Source organism: Sesamum indicum, linkage group LG2, assembly GCF_026168435.1.
Source record: "Sesamum indicum cultivar Baizhima isolate 11 linkage group LG2, ASM2616843v1, whole genome shotgun sequence".
NCBI lineage: Eukaryota > Viridiplantae > Streptophyta > Magnoliopsida > Lamiales > Pedaliaceae > Sesamum > Sesamum indicum.
In genome coordinates, this window is record NC_142658.1 from 12,023,069 (window position 1) to 12,039,326 (window position 16,258).

The 16,258-nt window shown below is 33.3% G+C and overlaps 1 protein-coding gene and 1 long non-coding RNA gene across 2 annotated transcripts; both read right to left on the reverse strand.

Annotated features, from left to right (window-relative positions):
* Nucleotides 1-4,405: 4,405 nt before the first annotated feature.
* LOC105155566 (cytochrome P450 81Q32-like) lies at nucleotides 4,406-6,421 on the reverse strand. Its single transcript, XM_011071456.3, has 2 exons — nucleotides 5,468-6,421; nucleotides 4,406-5,334 (listed from the first exon to the last, which is right to left on the reverse strand). Exons 1-2 carry the CDS (start codon nucleotides 6,323-6,325, stop codon nucleotides 4,714-4,716), a joined length of 1,479 nt encoding a protein of 492 aa, XP_011069758.2. The 5' UTR covers nucleotides 6,326-6,421; the 3' UTR covers nucleotides 4,406-4,713.
* Nucleotides 6,422-9,016: 2,595 nt separating this feature from the next.
* LOC148789182 (uncharacterized) lies at nucleotides 9,017-10,160 on the reverse strand. Its single transcript, XR_016064141.1, has 4 exons — nucleotides 10,053-10,160; nucleotides 9,680-9,962; nucleotides 9,507-9,610; nucleotides 9,017-9,432 (listed from the first exon to the last, which is right to left on the reverse strand). It is a non-coding gene; the product is annotated as an uncharacterized LOC148789182 (long non-coding RNA).
* Nucleotides 10,161-16,258: the final 6,098 nt, after the last annotated feature.

Sequence of the window (16,258 nt, forward strand, 5' to 3'; positions counted from 1 at the left end):
GCGCGTGGACATGACAAAGAGAGAAAATAGGCTTGATTTTCGCACCAAATTCGTTACAAACAATATATAATTAATTTTGGGTTCGAAATCAAACTTATTTTCCCTCTTTTTCACATCTGTTTGATGGAAACATAATAATTGACACTAGCTCTGATCAAAATTGGCAGGTCTAAGGACCGAAAACGTAACTTATGGAACAAAGAAATCAAAATTATTTTGCGTGTATTTGGATTGATGAGTTTGGATTTTAATGAAGGATTTGGAGAAATGATTTCAAATAACTCCATTTGAGAGAAATTTGAAATTCATCCATATTTATCAAAATTTAGTTCAAAATCAAAATAGAAAAATTTAAAATCCTTACATTTAAAATATTTAAATCCTAGTGGCATTGTTTAGAGATAAAAAATATAATATTCCCCATTTTGGGTATTCTGTTCATTTATATTTTACACCACTTAATTTTGCTTTCATATTCTACTTGAATAGTTGCTTCTTGATCTCTACTTCTTCTTTCCGTTTTTTAATAATTTTTTGTTTAACTTATTTTCAACAATTAATAAGTTTTTTAGGAAAAAATTGTAATTTACTTTTCATAATTTAGTCCATTTGTGATTTTGGTCCCATTATTTTACGGCTCAACAAATTTAATTTCATAAATAAAAATTATTACAATTTACATCCCATAACTTAGTCTATTTACAATTTTGATCCTTTTAGTTTACGGCTCAAGATTTAGTCCTAACTACAAGTCAAAAGACATTGTAATTTACGTTAGATTAACCATTTTCGTAAAATGCAATTAGCCGATTGTGGATGTTGGTAGGATACGAATTTCAGGGATTTGTTCTTGAGGCATTCTTTGGTGCATGTATGAGAATCCATGGACAATTAGTGAAGCGTTGGGTTGGGGATCATTTATAGGGAAAATCGCGTGTACTTGCTTAATTTGTAGTTTTACTTAATTATAATGGTTTAATGCAATTTATTACTCTAATATTCAAAATGAATAAATTTTCTCCTTATCTAATAATAAATAATAATTTATCTTTTTGTGTTAAAAAAATAAAAAAATTTACCTCCTTTTGCGGTATTACAAATGAGCAAATTGTCCCCCAATAAAAGAAAAATAATAATTTACTTCCTATATTTTTTAAAATAAGGCAATTTACCTCCCTGTCTATCGAGGTAATTACAAAAAGGTAAATTGCTTCATTTTAAAAATCATAGAGGGATAAAATACTCATTTTAAAAAACATGGGGTGAATTAACACTTTTTTTTTATAAGAAAATAATTTGCTCATTTGCAATATCATAAAGGATTGCTTGCATTTTTCCTTAATCATAACTACTACCTTACCTTTATAATAATATAATTGTACATTTCTTAGATGGTGATATAGAAATATCAATATTACGTTTGTTGTCTTTTAAAAACGACTTTAAAAATTCAAATGACTATTTTACCCTTAATCATATAAAATAAAATATTCTTTTCCGACTAAAAAAGTCTTTTATCAACTAAAAGTAATTGGAAAAAGTTGATATAATTTTTAGTGTTAATTTCAAATAAAACTTAAATTACTTGGATTAAGTATGTGATTCTATAATTATGATTGTAATTTTCTTCCTTATTTGTGGTACCCACATCTCTCATTCCTCGGCAACTTTCGACTTTTTAACCCCTTATAAATTTTAAATATAACAATTACCTCCTAGGATACTGAAATGGCATTTAATTAAATTCAAAGGTCATTTCCGTCCACACAAATGGCAAAAAAATATAAGTTAAAATTCATTTCCAATACTACAATTAAAGGACACTATAGGAAGTTGATCATATTTTTTAACTGAACCCCAACGGAGGGGCGGAGGGCTCTACCATTGGATAGATATTAATACCAAGGATATTAGTATGTAGTTTTTCGGTAGAGAAGGTTGTAATTCTAATTAGGATAAAATATAGGGGGTTGCATGTAATTTATCCCATTTATATAACTAAAGGCATCGAAATTCGTTCCATGTGCATAGTTTTTTAAATAAATGAAGATTCCCATACATGAATAAAAAATTATTTGAAATAAAGAGGGAAATAAATATAAATAATCATTTCCCAAGAGAATAAATAATACGTATTAGTTATTAGATTGCTAGAACAAAATTCTTTACACAATTCGCTTCTGCCCATCAAATGAAATATGAATAATCCGTCCTCTTCTCTTTGAAAGAAGGGGCGCTTCCGATTCTGTCGGTGCTTGAAGCAATTTTGTTTTCTCCATATTACTATATCTCTAGAGTCAATAATTTTATATGAGGAACTACTGAACTCAATCACTTGCTGCCGTTACTCTTCAATATTCTATTGAGGTCTATCCTGTAGAGGTACTCAAATTGGATCAGTGATCGGTTTTAGGTTTCGTCCTAAACCTAATTGGTTACTTCCAATTACGTAAATCAATAGTTCAAACCGCACTCAAAGGTTCAATTAACTACAAAGCAAGTGTAATATACCAATCACATAATAAGTGTATCGAATTTATTATATAATTGATCCTGAACTATAAGTGTAATGCTGGAGTTAGGAAAAAAGAACAAAAAAAAAAAAAAAGAGTATAAACAAAGCTGTCTTATTGAATGTATTTGGTAGTTTTTGCATCAGTTGGAAATTCCAATACGACATCTGCTGCAAAAACTTGGTTGTATTGAAGATGAACCATATGCACTGCATAAGAATAAACAAATAATTGTTCAAACAATCAAACAAATAATTTTGGGAAAGCTATATACCACTTTGGTTTTTATCTGCTGAAAATGATTGGAGAGAAAAGGCATACCGTTTTGAAACATAAGAACATTCTTCATATAGACATATTCCAACGGCTTACTGGATTGGAGTTGTCCAGAGGTCAAGTTTAAGGGGTTGAGAATTTCAAAAAGATATAAACTTGTCTTCTCATTTTTAGCAGTCATAGTTTTTACCGACTTTTAGATGCATTTTTAGAAGTCGAATGGTTGTAATTTTGGGTAAATTTTATATGAAATTAAAGCTCTTTGAGTCTAATTTCAAATGGTCCAAATTTCTTCAAGTATATTGAAAAATTTTGCAGAAAGTTATGACCTTTAGGCCATGGACTGCCAGAATAGAAAAATGATGTTTAGAACTCTATTTTTGCATTTATTTGTGTACGAATTTTTATGCGATTTAGGCCTATAAAAGCGTGTAATCTAATGATATTCAAGGGAATAATGAGGCACAATTACGAGTACGAAAATCCCAAGTTTTCCTCCTCTTCTCTTCCATCAAAAGTATTATTATACACTTAAACCCGTCCTAGGGATAGACTTGGTGTGTGAGGTTAAGTAAGCAACAGCAAACAAGTACAACTGACAACGAATTTCTGAAAACTTTTGGCAAGGGGAGAGCATATTGAAAATCTTGTGAGACTTGAAGCAGGATTCATATATACTCGCAGAGAAGCTAATTAAAGGTTCGGCCTTCAGCAGCCGGCATTGACTGCTGCTGGGAAAGCCTGCAGGGGCGTCACCAGAGTTTCTTGTTCGGAACCAGTAATGCTCGACGCACGTTATGCTAATGGGCGTTAGATTTGATGAAGCATGGGCGATTCTTGATGAAAGCATTTGAAAACAATGAGGTTTGGCTTTCTCCTTCACAAACTACTACAAGTGTGAAGGAGTTTTTAGTTGGCAGATTTCTCAAGTGCTTGAAATTCTAGATTTCTCCTTTACAAACTTCAGTCCATTATTTTGTTTGTGACCGTACCTTTTACTCCTTCCAGCCCCACTTCACCATCCTGATGATGTGAACTAACTTCATTCTTCAAGGCTTCTGTTTGAGGTCCATTTATAAGAGACCACCTTAGCAACCAAACCACATTGGCAAATCTTGCAAGTCTATTTCTCAAAATATTTCCATCATTAAGGACTCAATTTGGATGATCAGTAGCCTAGCTCTTCAAAAATTATGAATAAATCTTGCATTCCTATTGGATAATATAGGGGGAAATAGCGTAATTTAGAGCATCACTACTTCTGGTCTCATTGATTACAGGATTTTCACTTTTGGTCCGCTAACTCCTAAAAAGTAGCACTATTGGTCAAATGACACATTTCTCGTTATATATTTTAACGGATAATACCACGTGGCCGTTTGAGTCTTTTCACTTTTGGTTCATATGCTACGCAATTCACACTTTTGATTCGATAACTTTAGAAAAATAGTAACTTTGGTCTCATGCACTTAATTGCCACATGGCATTTATTGTTAAACATCTAACGGAAATGAGTTATGGGACTAAAACTATAAATGTTTTTAAAATTATGGGACTACAAGTGAGACCCTAAGTTACGAAATAAAAAATGCTATTTATGTAATAACAATATGACAGGCTGAAAACATTGATATGCATAAATGAATAAATATAACAACGGCCTAACCAAGAGTTCCAGTAGTATGAACTGAAACAGTACTGCTCATGTTTGCAAATATGACGAAATCACTGCCAGGAATATTAACCAACATGTTTCCCACATTGCTGCATCAGTTAGAAACAACTGAGAGAAAAATAACTAGAAAAACATGCATAATTACAAACTAATCTAGTGTAGCTAGAACTAGTAAATTACACAAGTAGTGACAGATTGGCCATCCACCTCTCCAGAGTATTTCATTACTTGCTCACAACCGGTGAATACCTAAAGCTGAGACAAGAGACTCGTCACGGACGAATGTGGCCGATACAAGGCCTCCAACGGCTTCACCTTCGACAAGGTTATGCCTGTAAACTCATCCAAATCCACCAAGTTGTGGCCTTCCCTTTTCCACTCAAAGCACTGAATAAAAGTGCCTAATGCCAACCCCATCAACCTCATAGCCATACCAGAACCAGGACATGCCCTTCTCCCAATCCCAAATGGTAAAAATTTAAACCCATCATATCCCCCATCAAATCCTCTGAACCTCTCAGGCTTGAACGCTCCGGGCTCCTCCCACAATTTAGGGTCTCTCTGAATGGCCCAGGCATTTACTAGCAATGTTGTACCTGCCGGAACGTCGAAGCCCCCTACAGTGCAATCTTTAGATGATAAATGTGGAACGAGAAGGGGCCCGACAGGATACAACCTCAGTGTTTCGTTGATTACGCAGCGTAAATATGGTAGTTTCTGGAGATCTGAATCGTCAAGCAATTTTCCGGGCGCGACAATACTGTCGATCTCCTCCCTCACCTTTCCTAGCTCGTTCGGGTGATTCAGAAGAAGTGACATTGCCCACTCCATTGTGATAGCTGTAGTGTGTGTTCCAGCAGTAAACATTGGCTACAACCACATGTCACGGATTAGAACAATTCACTGTTAAATCATATAGTTTAATTTTCATCGTATAGAATCAGAAGCCATACTGTGCTATCTGAAAATGGTAAGTTTCCAAAATTAAAACATAAAGGCTCACCAGAATGAGTCCCTTGAGAATTTCATCTGTATAATATTCGGGTTCAGCTTGTTGCAAAGATAATAATGCTTGAACAAATGTCTTTTTTCCCTCAACGGATGAAGAATCACCAATCTGCTTCCGGCCTTCATCAATCAAACGCTGCAAGAAAACATCTCTTATTTTCTGCAAATTCACCATGTTGCGCTCCATCCCTTTGAACCCCACCCACCTCAACAAAGGAATGTAATCGCAGATATCAAGCATCTTCATTGGCCCGAATATGTTGGTCATCACGGATCCACGTTTTCCAGCAACCATCACCATGACCACATTATAAACCAATTCAAAAAACAAAGCATTCAGATTCACTTTCTTCCAAGCCGTGGGGTCAGAGCCCTGGAACAATTTTCGCACCAGGAAACGAGTTTCTTCACCTCGAGTAGCTGCAGAATACTGGAGACTGGCGGAGGAAAAGACCTGGATGGTTGTCAGACGCCGTAGGTTCCTCCAATGGTTTCCATAAGGAGAGAATCCAATGGTGGTGCAATTGTACCCAAGAATTTTGTTGGCAATGGATTCAGGCCGGTTGGCGAAGATGACATCGTTCTTGGAGAAACATTCTTCGGCTGCCGAGGGAGAGGAAACGAGGAGAATTGGAAGGCAGCCGAACCGAAGATACAGAATCGGACCATACTTGTTGGATAGAGCTTGGAGAGCACGGTGGGGCGCAGTTTTGACGAGGTGGAGGTGGCCGAGTATCGGTAGAGAAGGCGGATTTGGTGGCAAGTTCCTATGTTTACGTGTGTTCAAATGCTTTAAAATCAAGAAGATTAGGAGAATCAGAACCGGCCAGCACAAGGAGATGAAGATCTCCATTTCATATGCAGTCTGTCACTCTTCATTCAGTCAGATTAATATATATACATATATGTGTGTGTGTGTGTGTGTGTGTGTCGTTCTTATGCTTTTCAGACAATATAATAGTAATGGATCGTAAGCGCTGAGGTAAGGTAGCAATTGAGAGTAGCGTGTGTTTTGTTTTCTTGCTCATCACCCGATTGTTTTATAGCTTGACGAAGAGTCTCGTCTCGAGGATCTCATGTCAAGTCACGATAAGATCCAATCTGGGATAATATGCTGCTCTTTTATAAGCTGCTGAGATATTTTATTTTATATAGTTCAATATAAAAGTACTAAAAAGTAAAAGAAAAGAATAAAAGATAAACATATTTCTTTATTTTTTGCCAACTTTATTACAAAAATCTCTATAATTTGCATTTCAAAGCAAGTAATTTAGTAATTTTATTCATAAATGAAAGCCAAAAGAAAAAAAAAATATTAGAGAGGTATAGATTTCTATTGAAACTTGTTTATAGTGTTGATACTTATGAGAAATTTGTCAAAAAAAATAGACAACTCAACATACAGACACATTGTATATCACATAAAAAACTTCAATAAGAAAATTTTTCATGTAACAGATGATTTTTGTTTCAAAAAGTTCATATTGAAAATATCAATAAAATTTACGTATTTACTATTCTTAGTAGATTAAATGCGAATAAGTAACTATGTTGGTAATCAAACTTATTTGCATGACCGAAGCAAATCCAGATAAATACTTAATGCAAGTTGAATGGCACGGCTCCTTGATCCTCCTCATCAAATGCGGATGAAACCACGTCAAAAATCAATTTTCTCCAACATCAAGTTATGATTTGAATATACACTTGTTAAAACTACTTTTCCTGACACAATTCATCAAACACCTCGAGTCAGAATAATAAAATTTTATTACTTTAAGACTATCAAAAATATCAAATTTTAAAAAGTATGTTTCAGTATGTATCAAACTATTAAAACAAAAATAGATAAAAATGTATCAAAAGCACAATAGCAACAAAAGATGATTTGTGGAAGTAAAAAGATGACACAATTTAAATAATACAAAGATTCATCGTACAACATTTCAACTCAAGATATTTATCCCCCTGAAATCAACAATGATATGCAACAACAGACAAATACGAAAACCATCTGATTGTTTTTCATACATAAAATAAACTGACCAAGAAACACAAACATTCCAAGTATTTTTAGAGACTCCAAAGTATATATTTCGTGCAAAATTTAGGATGACCCGAGTCTGATTTGATTGTACGATAAAAGAATGATAATATGTGTGTTGGAAATGACTAAATCTCTTACTCATTTTTTATCCATATTTTAAACATATCCGTTGGCAATTTTTTTGTGGTTGGTAAAGAGTCCAACTTTTTCAAGCAACTGAGCTACACATTTATAAATAGCCTCAGCCTCTATGCATTTCACACACACCAAAAATCGAGAGTACCTTCCCTTCTACCTCTTTCCTCTTCTTTCACTTTTGAGTGTTAATTTTGTTCGTTGTTTCAAACTTTCTTCCACGAGTGCGCGTCTAAGAAAGTAATAGCTGTGTTAACCTTGGGGAGTGATCGGTTTATACTATCTTCACCATGGTAGTACCGAAATTTCACTTTCAAGACAGTGGTTTTTCCACGACACAATCTTTCATTTTCCAACAATGTGACCATAGGCTTAGAAGATACACATTTTCAAGCAGATTAAATGCAATAACCATAAAAAGTACAGATTCATGCCTAGGATTTGTAGCCCTATAGTTTAAAAAGTGATAAAGATAGAAATTAATACTCAAAATTTGTTATACACTACAAAAAATACGGAATTTGAGGATGTTTTAGGAACGTCTTTTTTTAAATTTGGAACAGTTCGAATTTTATAAAATTAATTTAAATCGAAGTTTGTAATGGTTTACGTTCCATCATTATAGATGGTGTTCCTAAAATTTAGGAACAATTTTGATAAAGAGCCTTTCCCAACTGGAACGGATATTGTAATACATACCATTTCTAATACTGTATTTGAATATGAGAATTTATTTTTTTGATTGGAACACATTGGATAAGGTTTGGAACGGTTATGTATTTTAATTCCTGCTATTTTGGGATGATTATTGTAATACTCATTGTTGAATTTTGGAACTGTACTTATTTGTATTGGTGATGTATTTAGGAATCGTCATTGAAATTGTATAAAGCTCAACTTTTAAAATAGTATTAGGTGTAGTTTTTTTTTTCTTTGGAACAGCCTCTTGTAACTGTATTAGGAATATATTTTGGAACATAATATGGTGTGTGCATTAGTTTGAGTTGCAATACATTTAGGAACAGTCGGTCTTTTATAGGAACACTTATTTAGAACTGATTTTTAGCATGGCGTTTGGAACGATCGTAATTTTGAAATTTGTAACACTTTCTTTGCAATTACTGAAATCGTCCCTAATTTTTATTTAATGATAAAATTTTAAAAAATAATATAATTTATATAATTAATTATTAAATTTAATTATATTTATGAGTTTAACTAATTGAATAACTATTAAATAATGGAATGTAATAAACATTATGAAATATGAATAATTAGGGAAAATATATTATACTAATAAAAAATATTATCCAATTACAAAATTAAAACAAAAAAAGATAAAATCTAATCTAAATCCTCCTCATTAGCAATGTCCATACGGTCCTCGTTCGGGGCAGGGGGTCTATCGGAGGCTGTGCTGGGGCACTAATGGAGGCGATCGATTGTAACAGTCGCGCGGTCGAGAAGCTGGCCTGCATTTTCCTTGTTATGACCATCATGTCAATCATCATCATCTCCAGCCAGTTCATGCTATCCTCCATGGCCGGGTTTGGTTGTGGTGGTGGCAGTGGGGTAGAGATGGTGACGCGTAGGTCCGGCTAGAGACGTGGGCTTCAAAATCAAGACCTAATACACGGCCCTTGCTCTTGCCCCATTACTGCAGCCAGCCACAGCTGGTGCTCGGTTATCTCCACCGAAGCCTCTGATTCAACTGGGGTATCATGGTTCTCGGCCGTGGGTTAGGGCTGATGATCCTCCATCAGCTTCTAGAACGTCTCCTGCAAAATAAACAAAATTATTAAAACTTTACCTCAAAAATATTTTTAAAAAATAAAATTATTATTGTACTTACCGCTACCTCAACTGTCCTAGGGCTGCTCCAACTGTCATCGTCCTTCTTCTTGTAGCATTGGCTAACAATTCCATCTGCTTTAGTGACCGACTGAGCTCTGTCTTCTGTAGAAGAATAACAATTAGCATAATATTTATAAAACAATGATAAACATTAAAAAACAATATACTTACCATCTTCTTCTTGAGCATGCTGATAGAGGAAGATCCCACGTGATACACAGTAGAGGCACGCCATGAGGTTCGCCGCCCAGCTCGCCTTATTCTTCGCAAGTTCGTCCTTGAAGTCTACGCTGGCTCGGTATGCCTGGAGCTAGAGCCATACCTCGTTGGCTAGCCAAAGTGGCTTGATCGGCTCCTTCCGGGCAACGGTGAACCGTTTCCAAATGAATTTGCCCGCCCACATGTGGAAAACCCGAAACATAAACTCATCGTCACAATCCCACCAGTAGGTCATCTACAAAATATCAAATTTAAAAAAAATTAGTAAAATTCATTAGAAAATTGAGATTATAAGATAATATAAAATTATTTTAAATTACATTACCCTCATGCTCTCGAACCAGAACTGTTGGTGCTCTGGCGACACCTGCCTCAAACATCCCCGAGGGTGGGGAAAGTGTCATCGCACCACCGCATAGATGTGCTCGTGGAATTTGTGGTCAGACCTGAAAGGACATGTTAATTAGTGATTTTCAAGACAAAACAATACTAAAAAATATTCATAAAAAAATTTACCTCCTATCATCGAGGCTGATATATGCGCTGATGGTCAGGAGACTGTTGGTGGTGGTGGAACAGCCCACGGACGTACAGAATCAACCACTAGTGTGGCCGACGGTTGTCTGGCCTCCTCAGTTGTGGTGCCGCAGCAGATTGTCCAGCATCATCTGGAGTCTGCTCGGCAGTTGAATGTCTAACTGTTTCAAGTGGTGGGGGTAGTCAAATGACTGCTTTCGCAACATGGGAAGCATCAGATGACACTGGTGGAAGTGCCGAACCACGACCATGACCACGTCATCCACGTGGTAGTGGAGACGTACCACTAGACATAATCTATACAAATCATAATAAGCATTAGTTTGTATAATTGATGAAAACAATTATCCTAATTTCATAATATATGGAAACACGCGCATCAATTTGTGATAATTGGTATTATTAATAATAGAATATTATCCCAATCAAGTTTTATTTTAATTATTAATTATTTTTTAAACTTGTATATAATAGGATATATTATGGTTATTGATATTATTATGTAAATAATATTATTATTGGGAATATTAGTCTAATTTTTTTATTATCGATATTATTCTGTAAATAATGTTATTATTGAAAATAATAGCCTAATTTTTTCATTATTGATATCATTATGTAAATAATATTATTATTGAGAATATCAGTCTAATTTTATAGTTATTGACATTATTATGTAAATAATATTATTATTGAAAATATTGGCCTAATTTTGTGATTATTGATATTATATGTAAATAATATTTTTGTTAAAAATACACAAGAATAGCAGAAATTTCACAATTATACAATAAATTTCACAAAAATTACAGAACCTATTTTCTAAAATTGCACAAATATTACACAAAAACTATTTCTGAAAATATTTTCAAAATTATTAAGAATAAAAATAAATCAAAAAAAAAGAGAAAACTCACCACCGTCGAAGAGGGACGACGAATGGCGGAAGAGGGAGATAGAGGGATGGTGGACGGCGAACGGCGGCAGCAGGAGGAAAGCGAAGCAACACAATAGAGAGAGAGAGGGTAGGAGGTAAGAAAAAATCTGCTATAAAATATATATTAAATTTTGAAATGGTTTAGGAATGATCATTTATAAATAAATCGTTCCTCAACTATTTCTAAGTAGAACGACGTGGTTTAGATAGCTTTGGAAATGACCGTCCCTATATTTAACAAGGTCATTCCAATATAAGTGTCAAAACTTTTTTTTTTTAATTCATAAAATTCCTGATTAGAATTTTCTTCAATGCTTTCTTGTTTAAGAGCAAGAGGGTTCTTCTCCTTCTAATTCAAAAGAAGTTGAATATTCAAAAAAAATTCTATATTTTTTAACCGATCTAATTCTTCAGACTCTGCTTCGAATTGAGAATATTCTATTTTTTCTTCAATAGATATTGTACTTATTATATTTTCTTTATTTTTTTCTTCGAGGTTAAGATTACTAATTCTTTTTTTCAATTTCTTGATTCTTTTATTTTTGCATTTACTTGCTAGATGGTCTGTTTCTCCACATACGTAACATCATCTTACTTTTTTATATTTATTATTCTTAGCTTTCCACTCATTTTCTCTGGTTAAATTTTTCTCCGTATTATTTTTGTTTCTTATTTTTTTTTCTTTTTATATATTTCTCTAGCTTTCGGAGTTTTATATTTTGGGATTTTATGCTTATCGAATGGTTTCATTTCTATTCCAAATTGGGCACAAATTTTTTTAATTAAATTTAATTTCATTATATAAGTATATATACTGATTATAATTAATTTGCATTTTCTCCTTTTCTAAGAGTATTTCTAAGTCTTTCTGCAAATAAAGAAGGAAGACCATCTATGAATTTAGACTTTCAATGAACATCGTTAGACTCTGATTCCATTACTCTACTGAGGAAAACATCTTTATACCACCTAAATGAGGTGCAGAGTTTTGCATTTTAAATTTTGTAATAAGGGCCTAACGTGTTCACTATTGTCTAATAATCTTCCTGTAAATTGTTCAACAATATTTATATGAAACGTTTATACTGCTCTTTCTTCTTGAATATTATTTTCAATTTTTATTATATTTAAAATTTCGTCTTCACCTACTTGACTGAGGTAATTTTCCCACCAACCTTTTAATTGGCCAGCAAAATCTGTTATTATCATTTTCGCAATGGCTTTGTTAGAATTATGATCATCCTATGTATAATATTATAAATTTGTCTTCCATAAACCTATCTATATTCCATTTATATATTATTTTTCATTATAATTATTTCCAACAGTTATTTCTTGTTCCTCATAATGAACATCTTGAGGTCTAGGCCTAGGGTAATAAAATTTTGTTTGTACTGATTTTCTAGCAAATTCTTCCAGATTATTTATTGCTTTTGAAATATTTTCTTTATAGTTATCAAAATTTATCTCATTGTTTAGAGTATTTAATTTCAAATATTTAAATTTTTAACCAAGTAATTTTGTAATTCCTTTATTGATTTTAAATTAAAACCTATTAGGTGGTTCATGGTTGTATTCCTTTGCTTATTCCTTCACGAATTAACAATTTTTATCAATTTTATTATTTAATTTCATAATTTATTTCCCTATAATATTTAAGTATAATTTTATTCTTTTAATAACTCATTTATTTGGGCCATTATGATCATCAAAGTGTCACCTTCAATTAATTTCGAATATACTTTGAAATTTATCTCTATTTCGTTTGAATTTATTTTAAAAGATTGTTGAGAGGGGAATTTTATTATTAACCACTTTAGCATTATCCAAAAAACACTTTATTTCTCGGATATTTAAATATTTTCTAAAATATTTGGTTACAAACTAAGAGATGAAAGCAACTTTCTAAAATCTGTCTCAAAAATTAATTCTTCATTTATTCTGGAGTGTTTATATAAACTCCTTTAGCGATATTATTAGGTTGAGTTCTTATTTCATAGAATTATTTTTTATAAACTTTGTTTGTTTACTTATAAAATTTATTTATAAAATCTATTATCTAATTTTCAGGAAATTCTATTTCATCCCATTTTATTTGTCTTCTATCACTAATTTTAGACCTATGAAAATTACACTACAAGAAAATTATTTTATTGGAGCGGCCTTTATAATGGCTATTTTTAATTATGTAACAGTTTTTATTAATTTTGAACGGCTTTTGGAACGGAAGTCCTTCAGCCGCTATTTCAAGTGTTATAAAAAATTAAATGTATTTAATAATTAGATCGAAGATACTTTTTATTTTTCTCAATCTAATGTATTTAATAAATAATGTAAAAATAGTAATTGATTCAAATATATTTCATATATTAATCAAAAAGTAACGTCTATCTTTTTTTTTTTTTTTTGTGTAAGCTCAAGATCAAAAAACTAAGCTCAATGAACTTGCACTCTAAATCAAGGGCCTGGCCGCGCTAGTGCTTGAGCGCAGGCTCGGGCTCAAACTCGAGCCTTAAAGCTTTTCAAGTTCGATTGATTTGCACTCCTAAATTATAACGTCAAAGGTAAAATATTGGAAATTGTGAAACTAAAAGCAATCTTCAACTGTTAATCTACGATCCGTATGATAATTGTATTGTTTGTGTGTAGATTAGTTGTAAACTGTTGAAGCTTGCTGATTATCTATAAGATATTCGTATCTACCCTTTATGGGACAGTGAAGAGTCTTGTGTTTTACTTCATTTGGCCCTCGCTCAGCGCAGAGGCTTGCACTCCCAGCCTGATATGGGATGGAGTAGGAATATTTAGTTCCTATCTTCCTAAGTTAAGATCTTTATGTAGTCTGTCTGTGCAATCATGAAGATTATATACACTGTATTTGTTTGTTGACAAGTTTGGTGGATTACCTCTGAAGTGGAAGCATTTGGTTTTCGTTTTTGGGAAAATGATTTGTATAGTCATTTAATTTTATCTGTTATGGGTTTTGATCTTATAACTATGTTCTTTATTTTTTTATTAAGTCTGTTAAATTTTACAATTGAGGATAAATAATTTGAATTAGGGGTTTTCTATATGATTTTTCAGCAAGATTTTGAAAATTAGCTGGAAATTGCCCACGTGGCAGGTAATTTGTTGAATTTTCGATAATTTATACACGTGTGCAACCACGTGTAATGACACATGGCCATTAATGCTGACTGGTCATTATTGAATTACCAATAATTTAATTAAAAATAATTAAAAAATTAAGAAGAAGTTAAGCTTTAGAGAGAAAGTTAAAAAAAATTATTCATTTTTTAAATTTATAAATAATATAAAAATATAGTTAATATTATTTATGATAAACAATATAATTATTAAAATATGTTTCATTTTTACAGTGTAATTTTAATTTTTACAGTGTAATTAATTAATAGTTAGTAAACTTTTTTTTTAATTTAATGGTCATGGTGATTAAAATGCCCCCACCGCAGCAGAGGAGGGCGGTCGCCGTTGCCACCGCAGTAGGAGGCGACACCTTCGTTGACCTCCATAAGGTCGTCGCCTTCCACCTCTGGGTGACAACATGTTGGAATAGGTGACCAAAAGCCAACTAGATTGATGATTTTCAGAACCATTCAAACAATATTTATTTAAGTAATATTGTCCCGACGAATATGGCAAGTATTCGTCTCTGGTACATGTATCTGTTGTGCTTATCAATTACGTTAAGCACTGCTTTGACGTCACTACAGATGCCCACAGACCACTTAATAACCCATGTAGGTTGGGCTGCCCATTAGATGGTAGTTATGGAACCAACTTCTAAAGGTTGGTTTGAAACGTTCCAAATGAGCACCTCGAGATTGGGCATTGAGAGTCCTATTGACACAGGCACTCAGTATTACATTCATTGGACGAGTGCCGCATTTCATCGGCAACAGACGTTGGACGTATATGCAATTTCAGTGGGTTAGTTGACAATGTAATCAACTAGCAGAACTGACTCGTGGGGATCATCATATGGAAACCTTGGAGGCTTGGTCGGTATGACTTGAATCCCCAACTCCGATAGTATGGGAATAGTCCTCAGATTTGAGGAATCATGGCAACACGTGCATACGATGACTGTATCTGGAATCTATGCGAGAGGTGATTGTGTCGTAGACATGATCATCATAAGCTTTGTCTAATGCAGTCGGAATATATAGTGAGGACGTTGAGTACCAAGAAGAGGACCCATCCCCTGTCAGTATGTGACAAAGGTATCTCCGATGCACTTTGAGATGCGTTGTTGCTTTATGAACCTATGGCCACAGTCGTTGATCGAATAGGAAAATGAGGTTCCTATGCCAAGAAACTTGGCATAACGCGATCTCAAGTATTAAGCATAGACGCCTAGTCAAGGATGAGAACCAACACCTAATTCCATGCCCTAAACTAAGGTAAAGAGACGGTAGATGGAAGGATCCTACCCACATCGACTCGGGAGCCTAAATGTTCAGACAAAAATTCACCTCGTCTCTAGTGTCATGTACCGTTGCTAGACTGTCACCCATGGTGACGGGCTTTCTTGATTAAGTGTTAATCAATAAATATTAATTAAATTCGATTTAATTAATAATAGTATTGGACACTAGCCCAAGTCTAGCTGAAAGGTGAACCTAAAGAACCACACACAAATCACCAAGAAAGACAAGGAATTAATTTAGAATTAATTCCATAAGGTGTAAGTAATTGGATTACTCACAAATGGGGGTCCATTAGATGGATAGTCCAATTTTAAATTAATTAGATTAATTTAAATTGGGCTTGTCTTTATAATTAATGAATTAGATTCCATTAATTAATAAGAGACAATTTGGGCTTGAGTATTTGAATGGATTAAATACCTAGTGGGCTCAATTAAATGGATCTTATTAAATTGAATCTAATTAAAATTCATTACGCCTTGAATATATTTTTACATAAAATCGGCCCAATCTTTTTAGAATTGTGAAAGGTCCTATAATTTTGATACTTTGGCATTTTTATCCTTTATCTTTTTAGAATTGTGAAAGGTCTTGTAACTTTTTGAC

Bases quoted from the DNA above. Each gene is read 5' to 3' on its own strand.
- LOC105155566 (XM_011071456.3), bottom strand. From the start codon at position 6,325: ATGGAGATCTTCATCTCCTTGTGCTGGCCGGTTCTGATTCTCCTAATC. The intron at 5,335-5,467 runs GTGAGCCTTTAT...ATGTGGTTGTAG, and splicing joins TTCTCAAGGGACTCATTCTG to CCAATGTTTACTGCTGGAAC.